The sequence below is a fragment of the Terrapene carolina genome, unplaced genomic scaffold, assembly GCF_002925995.2.
Source record: "Terrapene carolina triunguis isolate 2854851 unplaced genomic scaffold, T_m_triunguis-2.0 Scaffold130, whole genome shotgun sequence".
Taxonomy (NCBI): Eukaryota; Metazoa; Chordata; order Testudines; family Emydidae; genus Terrapene; species Terrapene triunguis.
Genome location: NW_020664481.1, coordinates 5,784,967 through 5,802,150, shown reverse-complemented (window position 1 = coordinate 5,802,150; position 17,184 = coordinate 5,784,967). Strand labels below are relative to the sequence as shown.

Here is a 17,184-nt window from a genome sequence, read left to right as displayed (position 1 = left end):
ACACGTAGAAAAAACTTGGTTGGAAAGTTGCGGAAACATAAGGAACAACTAAAAAAATAAAAAATAAAAGACAGAGAGAGAGAGAGAGAACTGGAAAATATATTCTGCTCGAAACAGAATGCAGCATTATATTGCCTGATCGTTCGTGGTTAATGCCAAATCTTATCTGGCCAAACATAAGATTCATGGAACTGGGCATCAAAAGAACGTCACTGCTGCTTAAAATGGGAGTCACTCTGCATATAATAGGCAACATACTGTACACATTGGAATATATTTGCATATATGTGGCAATGTCCCATTGGAAATGTCAGATATAAGACAATATATATTCTCCTTTCTATTACAGTGATAGATAAAACATCCTCAGCAACGTGTAAATGAGGTACACTGCGGAATTGTACACTCAGTGAATGAAATGCATCCATGGTTGGAAAGGTGTTGGAAAGGGAGGTGAGCCAGGGACAGAATACCAAAAAGAACCAATTACAGACACGTCACAAGAGCAGTGACAGAGAGTTATGAATGATTAAAGAGAAAAGTGCATGTAAAGACCCCCACGAGTTTGCCTGAATAAAGCTTTAACCCAACAAAACACTGGCCACAGAGGGGTAATGTTAAACATCATCACAAACGCTCTCTCTCTCTCAGAGAGACAACGTATTGCCTTGGTCCCTCATTGTTGCAGAGAGTATTAATCTATCATAGCTCTACACCAGTGGCAAATTGCATTGTCCCATTTCCCTGCCCCCCATACCAGCTCCACTGTGCTGATCAGCATGTTGTGGGGCGCACCCAAGTCTCGGCCTCTTCCCCATCCATGTCCTGCTCATTCTCCACCAACCTGTTCTGGGGATGGGGGAGTAGGTGAGAGCACAATGTCCTGCGTGCATGAGATGAAGGTCCAGGTAGCCTACATGGGGCTCTAGGAGAAAGTTTTACTCCTTCCTTCCTTCCCAGGATAGAAGGAAGTATAATCTACATCACAATCTACCCCAATGATTACTGCATCCCACTGCAGGGATGCAACCAAGAGGAGCATTTGGCCTTGTCTTTCAAAACAGCCACTCCCTGTTCCACCCAAAAATCAACCAGCCGAACAACTTTCTTTTTGGAACACACAATCTCAGAACAAGAAAAATGGAGGCAGGACTGGAGAACCTTGCCAGGGACAAGGTTCAGCTGAAGACCCCCAAAAGTATGGGTGCCCATCTAGATCATCCCTAACCTAGACAGACTACTTTACTGTGCACACCTCGGCTGGAAATCTCAAAAGGAGAGATTTTACTCAAGTGATTTCATACTCTTACAGCTAAACCTGGGCTTAAGTGCTTTGCTAGACACAGTGGGTTTGTGATAGAAAGCTCAGTCCTGCTCTGCGAATGACTCTCACAATGACATGACGAATCAAGAATTAACTGGGAATATAGGTAACACACAGTATTCTGGCAACACAAGTATTTTTATGGGGGATATGAGGTAACAGACATTGATTTATCTCCAATTGTGGCTCCATCATTTAGATTTTGAAACTAAAGAACCAAAGACAATGTTCACTGTTTCCTGTCATATGCCTTATCCGTGCAAAGGACCCAATCTAACTCCTTTTGAAGTCAATGGAAAAATTTCCATTGGCTTCAATGGGGGTTGGAGAAAGACCCTTTTAGGCTGTAGAGTAGCATCCACTTGAGCACCCATTTTTCATCTATAAGTTTGCAGAGGCAAATATTTACATGACATTACTTGGTTGTCTCTGCCTGATACATAGGCACAAGCAGTTAGTTAGGCATATAAGTGACATTCACTTTGACTGAAAGTAATTTAAGGTGCAAAGTCATGCCTTGAGTTACATGTACCTACACATTGTAGGCCGCAAAGGGCAGGTTTACTTAATTGACACAATTGAGGGTTATTTGTAAGGAGAGAGGGTAGAGTTCTTACTGTCAATGGCTTTTCTCTCATCCACAGTTCATAGGTTTGAATTCAAACTTTTTCTGAGGTAAAATAATTTGGGCGTTGGAGAGGAAGGGTGGAGTTTAAAGTATCTCTCTCTCTCTCCCTCCTTTTATACTCTTCCTAATGCTTCCTCTTCCATACAGTTTAAACACAAGGAGCTCGATCCTGTCCGGTGTTAGTGCATCCCCTTTATGCACTCCCTCGTCTACAAAACCAACTCAGTACCCTCGGACAGTTATACAGCGGATGCAGTTTAGTTCCTGTTTCACTGAGGCTACCCAGCTGGGCTGATACGTTAAACTCCCATATTTTTAAGACATTCTTCCCGCATTCCCACCCAATCCAAACAGAGGTCAGACTCCTCCCACTTCCCAGGGCAAAAGCTGTAAAATAATTACAAGAGCCTCTCATACTGGGGCCATTTTTCTAAGAGCTCCTTTATTCTTAACAAGAGGGCCAAAAATGGTACTTTCAAGGTAGCTCCTTTATTTTATTTCACTGCTGGAAAGGACACCCGATATGCCACACAGCCCCGCGAATGGCGATGTCAAATCGTAAGTATCCAACAACAAAGCACTGAGACGTATGTTCCAAAATGCTTCTGAAAGATTTACGTACACCCCGGTCTGCTCTTTGACCACATGCTGGGCCACAGTGAGGGAAGTTCTTCACATATTCTCTGTGGGAGGCTGAAATGTGAACAACCAGCTTGTGTGTGTGGAGTGGGATGGGGAAGGAGGGAGGGCAGGATCCTTCAGTAAGGATTCTCTGGTGGTGCCATGGTATGGGAGGTAACACAGGTTAACTGGCACAAGGAGATGGAACAGGGTTTGCTTCTGTTTTATAACAGAGCCTGAGGCTGTTTCTGGAGCCTGTCTAGCACCCTTACCCAGAATGCACAGCTCCCTCCCCTAGACTGGACACTAGAAATAACAGGCACTGTAAAACTAATCTGCCCTCCCGGCACTCTGTGCCAAAAATTCACCCCTTGTGGCCACCTCACAACCAGACGTTATTCAGAAATCCATTGTTTTCCATTAGGCTTTTTCTTAGAAAGAAAAATAGGATGTGGCTGTTTAAAGAAAGGACTTTATCTTAACCCTCTCACTCCTATCATCCACCACTGGGGTGCTATCACAACCAACAGTGGAGTCTCTTGCCTGGACTGGAGATTTTTAATCCGGGAGAGCATGTCCAAGTGACCGGCTGAATACTGCTCGATGACATCCATCACATCGTAAGGCCGAAGGCTCTCCTTGAACTTCCGTTTGGAAACAAGGAATTTCATGATGCTAGGGGAGAGAGAAAGGAAAAAGTGGATCCCCATGCTGGAGCCGTGTGCCGTAGAGTGATAGGCATGCCAATGCTGCAGAGAGCTACTTGGGAGTCAGAGCGGAACAAGACGTTTGAAAAGCTAACACAGTCTGAGGCTACTTTAGATAAAGCAGAGAGAACCAAAGCTCAAGATGTAGGGCTTCGTACACTTCCAGGGCTGCTGGTCTCACTAGCCAACTTGGTGGAAAGTCTTCCAGGTAGGGGAGGAGCCTCAGTAATGCGCAGCATCCACAACCCCCAGCTTGCCCCACTGGAGATCTTGGGGGCAGATTGGACCAACCCAGCTGACCAGGGATAGGGTTCGATCGGGGCACACAGAGAAGGTGCTGATTCAGTGCCTCTCCTAGGATGCCACAGCAATTTAAAGCTGCAGAAGCCCCATAGTAGCAGTCAACCCTCCCAGCCCAGAGGTGTGCCAATGGCAATCCCCAATGCCTCAAAGGTGTCAATGCTATCTGTGGGTTAAGGTATCTAGGATGGGGAAAGGGCCAGCATTTTCTTGAGGCTCTGTGCTTGCTTTAATATCCTCCTTATGCCTTTCATGCTGATGCCAGCAGGAAGCACAGATCCAGCCCCCCCAAAAGTTAATAATTGGACAATATTCTCTGGTGGGTGTGTATTTTTTCCTGCTTATTCTTCAATCCTCATGCTGGGCAGCAATGCATTTAGTGGGGGGGGGAAACGGCATCTATATATCCCTGCCTCACCGAGGATTGAAGCCCAACTCCCCAACACAGCAAAGGGCCCACTCATAATCCAAGCAGTACAGAAGGGCAAAGCCCTTGGTATTTGCATGGTGCACGTTAGGTGGGGGTTCCCATTATCTGAATACTGTCTGGATCTCAGATATGAGCCGAATAAGAATATAATAGGCCACCCCTTAGCCACAGAACTTTCCTCTCCTAACAACAAGCCCTGTGCTTCTCTTTCTCCGCTTACCTTTAGCCATTTTCTGAGGAGAGACTGATTTTTCAACCCCTCCCAGAAAATTCTGAGGGAAAATGGCTCCTCCTTTAAGGCAATGGAGAGGAGTGGGACAGACAGCTACTAGGTTTCTATCAGTAAATGGCTGAAAGTAATGGAGCAACCTGGGCCTGTGTGGGGTGGGAGTGGCAGGGGCCTCTGGGAAAGGAAGGGAATGGCTATCCCCTCCTGACCTGGATTGCTTTCCTCAGCCTCTGATGGAAGCCTCCTGTAAAGACATGATATAGTGACAAAGGGTGCCAGATGGTTAGGACATGAGCTCCAGTGGTTCCCAGTGGCTCAGAAAAAAACTTCCTGAGCTGGAGGGCATGTATTATACTGGGTGATCTTGTCTGAGTGTGCATGCCTACTCCACTGATCTCTAGGTGCCAGACGACTAGAGGCTATAAATCTTAATATTGTTATTACTATAGCTAATAGAGATTATCATTTAAGTGAGTCAGAGGAGCCCATGGTTTTGAAGCCCAGGGGCCTGTGTCCCCTCCCCAGATCTGCACGTGTGCGTTGTAGATGATGACTCTTATGTCTAGATCTGTGCACCTATGGATTTGTTACAATGGCCCATTTGCAACATGGTGGGTGAATTCCAATGTTTTCACTTCTTGAACCTTGCCACTCTCGAGGTGCCCCCAAGCCGCTGTTCTAAAGCTACTCCCACAGTCCTTGCAACAAGAGGAGGCTGGGTCTAAGAATAAGACCTGGATCCTCTAGGTAGCAATTCTATTTGCTAGGGCTTAGGTCACCGGATAGACATCTTGACTGAACAACACAGGAGAGGAGTGGAGATGAACACTGGTTCTAGCACCCATGCCCCAAACAATAAGTTTGGCTCTGGATCCAGAGCTGTATCTGAATCCTCCAGCTCTATGAGGAGGAGGAATACCAGTGCTAGACACTGCCAGATTTTGGGGATGTTCAGCCTAGGATCCAAATCCAAAGTGTGTGGCTTATAGAGAGGGGTAGGCCAGCTGGACCCACCAATGTAAGTGGGGAAGAAGTGGGAATTTAAATAAGCATTTTGTGTCCATACTTCTGGCAGCTAAAAAGGACATCATAGTCCCAGCGCCCTTCGGTCCGTCAGACTTGTGTGTCCTCTCTCCATCCGGTTTTGTAAATGTCAGCATTTAACCACGAAGCGAGCGATATGATTTGGATGTAACACTGTTAGGGCGTTTCCCCATTTTTCCCTTTACTCCTCCTCCAAGCAAAAACTGTTTTCCCCGCTTAGCTTTATACAAAGGAAAACAGAGCACCTGGGGGGGATCCAGCCAGCAGCAATGGGATTTGTGCATTATTCAATGCTGCTTGGTTTACAAATACCCTTATTATTTATTTTCCTTTAACATTTCCCCAAGTAGGGAGGTCTCTCCATCCTCCTTCCTCCCCCTCCTCCTTTTCCTTTCTTACCACACTGCCCTGATGCTGACTTTAAGTCCTGGCGTTAAATCTTCCGTCACAAACTCGCAGTTGCAGCTTTTGTTATCATCGGGAATGTCTTCTCCAGGGAGGCTTGCTTCTGGGTTTAAAAGAAAGAAAGAAAAAGAGAATCCACAGCTAATTAGAGCATCATTGCAGCAGGAGGAATGGGAGCGTCAGACTCCAGAAGTGAGCACATGGAAGACATAAATGGCATGTTACCTTTGCATCTTAACAAAAGCTTTCTCTCCCTCTGAGCTAGGCTATGATGACATCTGATACCACCAGTTTCAGTCCCTATCTGTCTTTAAGGGCATCACATAACTGAATGGAGCTCTCCTCTTTCCTCTCCCACCCTAGCATCTTCATATGGATAAAACAATACCTTATGACGTGCTAATAAGGGAGAGAACGAAACAGATCAGTAAGTCTAGATGGTTCAAATCCCCTTCACCTCCTCCAAACCAGCTGAGCCAGTAAGGATTCTGTTTAAATGAACTGCCTATTATCAAAATCTTCAAGTAAGAGTAAGAATCACTGGGTATAGAATAAGAATCACTGGATATAGATTCTCCAACTTCCCCTGTTACTGGGTAATCAGTATCTGATCCCTTTCGTGGTGGGCACATAGATGGTTGGAGACAAAGAGATATGCACAGAATATCCAAAGACAACTCTTGATCAAATTATTCTGAGAAGCTTAAATATCTAAATCAGAAGGTAAATAATTTAAGGATCAAAACCCCAATATTTCCTATGTGAAGCTGAATGCCTTATACTGTACCAAGTAATGGAGACATCCTTATTGACTATCTGCTGGATTCACACCTGCCAGCAAAATTCCTGTTGTGGCAGCACCATGCAGATCTTCCATCCAAGCGCTGACCCAGCCTGACCCCACTTAGCTTGGGAGGAAACCAACAGGATGGCAGTCCATGGGGACAAGGCAAAATGGCTGCCCTCAGAAGCTCTCACCTTCAGAGTTCTGTCGAGACGCAGCTCCCTTGATCCGGAATGCTTGCCGGGCTCGGCTCCGGTCTCCAAAGCTCCAGCTTTTGGGCACTTTGCTCGGGCTATCTTCAATGCTCTGATCAGCGCTGGGGGATCTCCGGAGGCTCTGAGCCTGTGGAGAGCTTTTCCCTTTAGTTCCAGACCCTCGGGGACTGGAGAAGACACGGTCTTTCAAGCTGACCTTCTGACTATTCATGGGAACAAATTGAAACAAAGACAAAAAGGAGACAGCGGGGGGAGTCACTCTGGAAACCGCACGTCCCTTCCCCTTCAGTCCTTAGAAACCCACGGCATTACAAAGCAGCAGTGAGATGTGTCCAGTTTTTATTTTTTTAGAGCATTTCAGAATGGTTTCCATCATCGTGAATGAAATGCGAGGGATCGTTAATTAGGAAAAAAGAATGGAAGTTTAAACAGAAACCCCTCCTATTATTAGAGGGCTTGCTGAACAGAATGGCATGAAACAATGATGTCGATGGTTCCTTACATCATTTATTGGTTCCTAGCATGAGTTATGATGCTTTTTTCCACAGTTTCCATCAAAAATCCTTTTTCGATAAGAAAATATTAACAAAAGTTTACCAAAAATGTTTCAAAGTAAAGTTAAAAAGCTATTTATGCCTTTTCAGGCCAGTCACCTGTCTCTTTTCCCCTTCCGATCACGCCATCTTTTCTACCGACTGAAAAAGTTCTCAACCCCTTTTCTATCCTCAGGTTAAAATAAAAATCTTTTTCTGTACACGTAATGAATGTTAACAACACAGTTGTGAATTAAAAACCTAATAAGGATTTGAGGTTAAAAAGCACTTGCATATTTACTAGGGCTGCTCAAATACTTGCAGCGAAATTGGAATACTTCAAAATCTGAGATGTTTGCATTTAATTGCAATTTCTTTAAAATGATCCAATTTTATTGCAAAATATTCTGTTTTTTGCTTGAAAACCATCCTGTTTTTGGAGTAAAGATGATCCCCGTTGATAAACAGTCTTATTGTGGAGCCAAACCTCTCTATTTTCAAATTTCTGAATTCTGAAATTTCAAATGAAGATGATGAATTTTCACATGAAACTTGCAAAAAATGATTTTGTGAAACTTTATGAAAGGGGCAAAACTTGATAATTGCAACATTCCCAGGAACAAAACTGAAAATATTTTTAGTTTTGTGTAGACCTAATATTTGCCAAATACCAACTGATTATTAACAGAAGATATTTATTGAGAATAGATAACTACTACAAAGCACTTCCTCATTTATCCAATATTTTATATGCATATAAATTCAAGCCTGAGTAAAGTTCAGACGTAATTTCCAAGTGGTTTCTACCACAATAACAGTTAACATTCTGCACTGGAACATCTTACAAATTCAGCAGCAGAGGTGCACATGAACTGATTGAATCAAGGCGCTGATTATGCTTAGGAAAGTGACTCAGAGAGAAGGGTATTGTGGGAACTTATCCTATCTCAATGACTTCTAGGTCAAACTTGCTTAGTTAAAGTAGCAAAGATTTATTTTTTCTAGCTGTCAGTGCCGCCACCTCAGATCTAAGAAATAAGCTGCCTCTTATTTCATCGTTAATAATAAAGATTCTGCAGTTACAATATAGCTGTGGATATGTGAGACAGCTTTATCGGCTGCGCTGCGCTGCCAGGAGTGAGCATTTGGTTTTGTCACTAAAGGAACCAGACACGCAGGGAGCAGATCCGTTGTACTATTTTTACATAGTCGCTTTATATTGTGAAACCTCATTGTACAGACTGATCCAAATGCTTAACTAGAACTCTAATTCTAAGAGCAAACACAGGTGCCCTAAATTAGAGACACAATGAGGCTACTTTTTAAATCTGATCCTAAATGAAGGGTGTTCTTGTAGCCTATTCATTTGTAAGGCTCATTTGTGTTGCATGTACAGTTCGAATTTCTTTATTCGACAAGGTCTGTTTAAATATTTTATCTGCCAAAGTCTGCCAAAAGCTAAAATCCAGAATTCAATCCTATCTCTTAGCGCTTCATCCTGAGAAGTGCTGCATGCCTGAATTGGTTTTCTTGAGAATTGTGCATGCTCAGCATGTAAAGATTGTTTATCCCTAAGAACGGCCATACTGGGTCAGATCAAAGGTCCATCTAGCCCAATATCCTATCTTCCGACAGTGACCAATGGCAGGTGCCTCAGAGGGAATGAACAGAACAGGTAATCATCAAGTGATCCATCCCCTGTAGCCCATTCCCAGCTTCTGGCAAACAGAGGCTAGGGAAACCATCCCTGCCCATGCTGGTTAATAGCCATTGATGGACCTATCCTCCATGAACTTATCCGGTTCTTTTTTGAACCCTGTTATAGACTTAGCCTTCACAACATCCTCTGGCAAGGAGTTCCACAGTTTGACTGTGTGTTGTGTGAAAAGATACTTTCCTTTGTTTGTTTTAAACCTGCTGCCTATTAATTTCATTTGGTGACCCCTAGTTCTTGTGTTATGAGAAGGAGTAAATAACATTTCCTTATTTACTTTCTCCACACCAGTCATGATTTTATAGACCTCTATCATGTCCCCCCTTAGTCATCTCTTTTCCAAGCTGAAAATTCCCAGTCTTATTAATTTCTCCTCAGAGGGAAGCTGTTCCATACCCCTAATCATTTTTGTTGCCCTTTTCTGAACCTTTTCCAATTCCAATGTATCTTTTTTGAGATGGCACAACCACATCTGCATGCAATATTCAAGATGTGTGCGTATCATGTATTTATATAGAGGCAATATGATATTTTCCGTCTTATTTCTATCCTTTTCTTAATGATGCCCAACATTCTGTTTGCTTTTTTGACTGCCGCTGCACATTGAGTGGATGTTTTCAGAGAACTATCCACAATGATTCCAAGATCTCTTTCTTGTGTGGTAACAGTTAATTTAGACCCCATCACTTTATATGTAAAGTTGGGATTATGTTTTCCAATGTGCATTACTTTGCATTTATCAACATTGAATTTCATCTGCCATTTTGTTGCCCAGTCGCCCTGTTTTGTGAGATCCTTTTATAGCTCTTCGCAGTCTGCCTGGGACTTAATTATCCATCACTGAATAAAACTGGGCCCTTATTCTGGTTGCCCCAATCCCATTTCCCAAGTAAATATGTTGCAAAAGATTCCATGAACTAAGGATGGCAAATCAAAAAGTACTGAATTTCCTACAGAGCATGAGAGAGAGGAATTTCATATTAGGACATCACAAGGTGCAATATGTTACTCATTAAAAATATCACTTATGAATCTGAGGAACATTTAAATCCATTCAGGTCTGATCCCTGAGTACTCAAACTCTCGACATTTGGAATGCCTCCAACATTCCTTTGTTTTAAACAAACGAACAAACAAACAAACATTAACAATAAAGACAACATTGGTAATCCATTACAATTTTCCTTCTGCCATGCAATTTTTTCAATGTAAAAGCTGACTAGAATCTGCATGCAGACACAGGCCCTGCAGTGGAAAATGCAGTTGAGAGGCGGCCGGAGCTGGGGAGGGAAGAATGCAAAAGAAAAGCAAATGCTTTCAGCTAATCTAAGATCATGTCCTCATCCAAGCAGAACGTCATGCAAGGTGAGGTGCAGTGTGTCAGAGAAGTGATACTTAGATGCCAACCACGCAGATGGTAGATGGACATTATTTGGTAGTACAGTATGTGCGTTGAGTGGAAGGGGGAGGGAATGTTATCCTGACACACACAACTGCAAGAAAGGAGGCTTGTATCTCTGACACTTGCATGAACTGAGGGAGAATGGGACATTCGTTCTGCCTGTTCTAAGGGGAAGGGAGGATAAAGCGAATCACAAGGTTTTGTAACCTGTACCAAAATCTATGGGAATTAATAATAAAATCAGATGGTCTGGTTGGTTCCTGTATCAAAATGAGGTAGCTACTCTTGGTTATTATTTGTTTAAAACCCATTTTTTTTATTATTAAAAAAAGAATCCTACAGCATTACTGCACGGACTTAAATGAGAATTTGCTCAGCGTTTAACCTGAATCCAGTGAAGGGTGGAAATGTATAATTTACCTTTTTTCTGCTACTGAAATGTGCTTTTACTTTCTAAGGCAGGTTCCTAGCAAACATCTACTCCAATAAATGGAAGTTCATACTTCACTAGCGCACTTAGGGGCCCAATCCAAATTCCAGTGAAGTTAATGGAAAGACTCCCACTGACTTCAGCGGGCTTTGGATTGGGACCGTCTGGCATGTGATGGTTACAACATTCACCAGAAAAGTGGTTAAGAACTAACCCTCTGTGTACATACACAACACAGAACAGCTGGTTGACACACAATGTGTTTATGGATATTGATGGTTTAAGTTCTTGTTGGAAATCTCCTGGGTTTTGTGGGTTCATTTCATAGCCTTAGCAATCTCCTGATGTTCTGTTTTTGCATTCCCTTACTCATTCCTGATTCACAGTAATTTTGGATCAATAAAAATGACTACCTACTGGTTTTTGTCAAGTATTTGAAATTACACTCGTCCAGCTGCTTCATTTTCTCCTTTTGCCTGCATATAGCAAAATACTAGCCAAACTGATCAATACCATCCAGTATGCAGTGTTGTTGTAGCCATGTTGGTCCCAGGATATTAGAGAGACAAGATGGGTGAGGTGATATCTTTTATTGGACTAAATTCTGGTTGGTTAGAGAAACAAGAAGTTGGTCCAATAAAAGAAAGCTCACCTGCCTTGCCTCTCCAATACCATCCTGGACTAAATAGTCATTTATATACGAACACAGCTGGCAATAATATTTGTTCTACTGAACAGTATATCCAGGAGAGGGAGGGAGAGAGAGAGCGAGGAAGATTATGTCCTGCTGGAAATGGGGCTGTTGTTCAATCCACAGTTTGTGCCGAGTTCACGGCCTGTCAGACCAGTTTGTTAAAGGTAGGCAGAACTGCTGAGATTGAAATAATAGCCATGGTTGACCACCAGGTTTCTGGTGTGAATAACGGGTGGAAGCCAACTGCTGAAAAGATCAAGGAAAGAAGATGTGGGTACACAATGCTTGCCCTGGCTGGCTTAGAATTCAAAAGAGGACAAAAATTCATGCCTGGAGTATCTCCACTGGCTTCCACAGAGTTAAAGCAGGGGTGAATATAGCCCAGGGAACAGAGGAGAAAGCAGGGCTCACAGAGTAAAAATTCGAAGTAGAATGTGGTAGGAAATCACCCTTTCCCCTGCTATAACCTGAGCGGGCAGCAATGCTCATACCGGGGTGACTATCTTCATATCTACAGCGCTGAGTTTGAAATAACTGAAAATGCTTGAGCTGCAATGGTGCCTGAGGCCCAAATATTTGAAAGTATTTAGGCATTGCTGCGCTCAGTGCCAGAAGGCCTCACTGATTTAGGAGCCTAGATCTCATTTTCAAAAGGGATTTAGGCACTTAGGAGCTAAAATCCCACTGAGAGTCACTACAATGCTACCTACGCCCTTGAGACCAGACAGAGCAGGGAAGCCAGAGAAGAAACACTCTAGAAATGCATCTGGCTCTTGTAGTGAATCAGGAAACCTATTTAACCCTGTGGTTAGGTATTTTTAAAATACTGCTGACTTTTTCCGCTGTTCTCCACCTCGGCAGTTTCTAGCACACAGCTTTTGTCCCCTGTGTTTTTTTTGGCAGCTAGAACTAGTATTATGGGAGAACATTCTAGAATGCACTATTGCATGACTGAGAATCTTCTAGAAAGTCCTGACACCATCTGCTCTTCGCCAGTTAAGCCAGGTTTGTGCCTGTTTTGCATTGCTGGAACAGTGCTAAGCCTGCAGAGCACATCAGCAAATCTCACCTATTCTTTATCCAACCAGAATCACCTAAACTACTGTATAGAAAAATCCTACATTCCATTTCAGGCATCCCCCCATGCTACCCCATTGTTCTGCAAACACCCCTTGTCCATTATCAGTCCACACATCATTTCCTCCTATGATTGGTAAGAACATCTTTCTTGCTCCACTCTGTCAGGGTAGACTCCAAATACGTCTTCCCCTTCTACAAAACAAAATATGGCATCAATGATTGATGCAAATAATAAAAAAAGATCTAGCTATACCAAAGACCAAGATTCCTTTATGGCTCTAAGTCCCCAATTCTTGGAGACTTCCTCTTGAGATCTTGTATAGATTTGGAAAGATCCTCGGTTAATGAATTGGTTCCTTTCCTCCTCCAGCAGAAGTCAAGAAGGGGGAAATAAAAGAAAAAGCCGAGTGGGAAGGAAGGAGTTAGATTTCTTCTAAAGAAAGCAAGGGTGAACAGTGATTTATACTGCCTTTGCATATAAGAAAGTATCCATCGCTAGGAAGTCATACAAATTCACTTGGCCACTGACACCAATGTCAGAAGACAAACAAGTGAAGATCAGAGTTTCCAGTTTTCCAGGAGGTGGTATTGTCTAATGACAGGCGAGAAAGAAGTTGTTATTAATATTATTAATATGTGCCAAAAAGAGCCCTAAAATTAAACAGCTGACACCATCAATGCGCAGGAGGGAGGCGCTTTCACCAGCTAGAAGCATACACCTCCAAGGATAGAAAAGTCTGCACTGGTAGATGGGAACATTGAAGATAAGATAAAATTTAAATGTTCTGAATGAAGAAATATATTAATAATATCTCTAATTTGAAGCAGACTTTTTGTGAGCTATTTAAGTAATCTCTATGTAACTCACCATGCGCCAATGATATTTAAGTCAGACATTCCTAATATAAACTCCAGGGGGGCCATAGCATGGCCAGAATATACAGCGGGAGACCATATGAAGATTCTGGCTATTCGTTTAGCTACAGAAGTATCTCACTATGGAGAACTGGTTTCTGTGAACCTTCCCCTTTGTCACCCATTCAGACATCGGATTTACCTCTGATTCTGAACTTTTGGTATATAAAAATATTCCCAGATAAACTAGAAGCTATCCATTCATGGCAGGTATATATATTTATATATATAAAAAAACAATAGCAATAAAGGAAAAAAATATACAGGGCGGAATAATTCATTGAGAAAACCAGAGAGATTTCTTTAAAACTCTACTTTAGCTGCTTTCTAACAAAGAGACAAGGACTCGTGATTTTGAGGATTAAAATGGATTCCAAAAAGAGCATGCATAAATCCCATGTCACAATCATGCTGCATCACTCAGCTCCCTGCTGCCCCTGTGCTGGTGATCCTGCACTCATTGCAAGAAATAAATGGGAGTTCACTGTCACTATTCAAAGCATGCAAATGCTGGGGATTAGTTGTTCAACCACAAGGCGCTTGTTGGCTGCCTATAAATTCAGTGTTGGGGAAGGGGGGCAGTTGAATCTAATGTGAGCAGGAGAATAATGGACATATTTATATGTCAAGAAAAGAAAAAGGACACTGGAAATTCCTTATGATCCTCAGACAAGTGTGTCAAGGAACACAAGTTTGGGAGAAGTCTTTGAAGATGGTTTGCAGTCAAGTTGTCAACTTGATAAAAGACACTGCATGTATCAGACTCTAAAGTCTATCTATTTATTCCCCACTCGACCTTTATGCAGGATCACTTTTAATGCAAATAGGAGATATGCCCACAATAGGAGAGACAATATATCCCCTATGTCGATTACAATAGGTTGAAGATTAGTCCTTCTCTAGCTGCGTAGTAGAGGTGCTAGATAGGCAAGCCATGCTTCCAAATGCCACAAGATTGGGAAAGGCCCATTCATAGGGATTCAGAGAGCCAAAGGAACAATGTTTAGTGGAGGTGGAGAGCAGGTGATTTTTCTGTTACTAAATTTGTATTGTTTTATAATATACAATTAACTGTGCAAGGGTTCCCTGTAGCTTAGGGTAGGGTAGAGAGATGATGAAAGGTTGTTTTTTTTTTATGTTCTATTTTCCATCATTGTTTTAAGCTCAGTTCTTGGCCTCCTTCATCGCTACCAGTCTCTGGCTTGCTAGCCCATATCCAGTGTCAGCATTACACATTTCCCCAGCTTCTGTTGATTCTTGTGCACCGCATTATTGGAAAACAAGAAAGCCTCTGATTTCGGAGAAGGACATGGGGAGGCTCTTCAATTTGTTTTACTCATCTAGTACCTCTATTAAGCAGGGAAGTGATCAGAACGGGTGGTAGCAGGGTAGAGAGAGAATGAGCCGTGCAGCTTTAGATTAGTTCCGTGCGACGCATTTCCCGTGGTACCTAGAGTTTCCTGAGCAGCATCCACATAGTGACTCTCTGCATGGTTTGCTTTTACTGGAAATGAGGGGAGAGTAAAGATTAGACCCGGAAGCAAATGCCAAACAGGAAACTTTGATTATCGTTTCTAGGTTTAAAAGACAGGCTGTTTTGATGGCTGCGTTTGTGACGGGATATTAATATCTGACCATTTAATAAAAAAAGGGGGTTTATTTGTTGCAGTGAGATTCATGAAAGGAATTGCTCTGTAGTAAATTAGGAATGACCCGCTATTAGGAATGACCCCTTCTGCACTCAGTTGGTTGCATTACTTCACCAACTGTTGACTTTACTGAAAAAATGAGTCCGGCAGGTAGATCCTACCACCTGCTTGGAAAAAAAGTAGTCCCTCCTTAATTTCTTGTAAATAAATTTAATCGCTGATTTTTCAGTTCTCTGAGCATGTGGAGTCCACGTTAATGTCCTAGGATAAAAACTGTTTCCTCCAAAGCCATTCAAAGGGTTTATTTCTCTTCTTCCAAGTATTAGTTATTAATGATTTGCTCCTTCTCTGCTTGCCACAGTGCTATGTGAAATTAGGTGTTAAAAACCCACACCAGTGGAATGTGGCAAATCCCCCCACGCTAAGGAACTGGAATTTCAAAATTCACAAAATCCATTTTTCGTGTCACTTGCAAATCAGGACCAAAAAAGTGTGTGTGTGGGGGGGGGGGGGAGGCAGTTATGGGCTTGTTAATGAATCAATAAAGTTCCCATGAATCTGAGCCGAATCACCCTCTTTTCTGTGCTCAGGGACTCGCATACTGTTAGCCATTCACCAAGATAGGGTTCCCTTGATACGGAGCTGTCTTCTCTCTGCAAAAAGGTTACGGGGTAGCCCACTGACATAACCTGAAAATGCTTCAGACAGCTGTGCTCAAGTATTACTAGACGACTTTGCAAATATATTTAAATTTCAGAAGGGGGGGAACCCTATTTGGCTTTCCCCCCATTTTCTTAAATTTGAACTTGGCAGCCTGAGGAGCTCGTGTTTAGTAACAGAAGGAATTTGCAAAATTCTTTCTGCTCTGTAGCAGCCAGGGCAAGTTCAAATGGAATCCACCCTCTCTTTCTTTAGGACTCCGAAGGCCTCTGCAACAAGTTCAGTGCAGACAGACCCTGCACCCACATAGAGCCCAAGTGACAGGTTAGCTGCCTGGATAGCCATACCGCTGGGCTCTGTAGATAACATCATAGACAGAGAATATTCAGCATGCACAGATTTGGAGAGACAAACTGGTTACTTGGTTTCTTAATCTCCTTTTCAGTCTCTAAAGAAAGTAGCAGTCCCTTATTTTCAAATAATCAGTCCCCAGGATGGCAACTGATTATTCCCAGATTACACACAGTCACAGCATGAATATCTGACACCAGTTTTAATAACAATATCAGTCTAATATTATATATAGACATACACACACACACATATTTTTTAAAATAAATATATTGCAGAGGGACCCAATCCTGCACCCATTCAAGTTAATGGTAAAAATCCCTCTGATTTCAATGGAAGTGAGATGGGGAACCACAGTCTACAGCTTGAAGATGACCTTTTAAACTGGTTGCTAGGGTTATTTACACAATCTCAGGTGACCCTAACTCATGCTGGAGCATGTAATCTGCTTCTTCTAACTCTACAGTTCCCTAGAATTCTCCTGTTTCTTTGCACTCTGATATATTTTTTCAGTTTGCCTGATCCTGTCCTGAAAAATACAAAAGGAAGGGCATAAATCTCATCACAGATGCCTATAGATGTTCAACAAACCATTTTTAAAGAACATCTGACATATATTTCACATAGAAATCTCCACAGCCCTAGCTAAGCCAGACATGTGCCCCTTAATACTTTGGTCAGAAGACAAAATAAGCAGAGACAACTTGCCACACTGAATTTTCAGCCTGGTTAGTACATAAATAATCACATCCTATTACCCTATCTGAATGGTAAGCCTTGATTAGTAGGAGTAGTGAGAAAAGTCACACCACATCCCTTCTGCTTCCCCTGAGGCTATCAGACAGGGCAGCCAGCCGGCCAGACATACTTTCATCTCCTCCATTTTAGAGGAAGTGATCATAGCTAGCTACCCTGTATAGGTGACCCATCAGGACGTGCAGAGCGCTGCTTCCCCACCCCTGTCATAAGCCAATTGCGATGCAGATGGACAGACAGCACCCAAAGCACTTTGCAACACAGCAGACTTTATGAGGAGTTAAAAAAAAAATGTAGCCAAATACCAACATGG

The 17,184-nt window shown here is 42.6% G+C and overlaps 1 protein-coding gene across 1 annotated transcript in view; it reads right to left on the bottom strand.

Annotated features, from left to right (window-relative positions):
* The window catches only part of KCNQ2 (potassium voltage-gated channel subfamily Q member 2), a 74,361-nt gene that overhangs the window by 9,500 nt on the left and 47,677 nt on the right, over nucleotides 1-17,184 (bottom strand). Inside the window, exons 12-15 of the mRNA XM_026652751.2 lie at nucleotides 14,906-14,959; nucleotides 6,667-6,890; nucleotides 5,683-5,791; nucleotides 3,117-3,248 (exon numbers count right to left, since the gene is read on the bottom strand). Coding sequence (XP_026508536.1) covers nucleotides 3,117-3,248; nucleotides 5,683-5,791; nucleotides 6,667-6,890; nucleotides 14,906-14,959 — 519 coding nt within the window. The remainder of the gene's footprint in view (nucleotides 1-3,116; nucleotides 3,249-5,682; nucleotides 5,792-6,666; nucleotides 6,891-14,905; nucleotides 14,960-17,184) is intronic.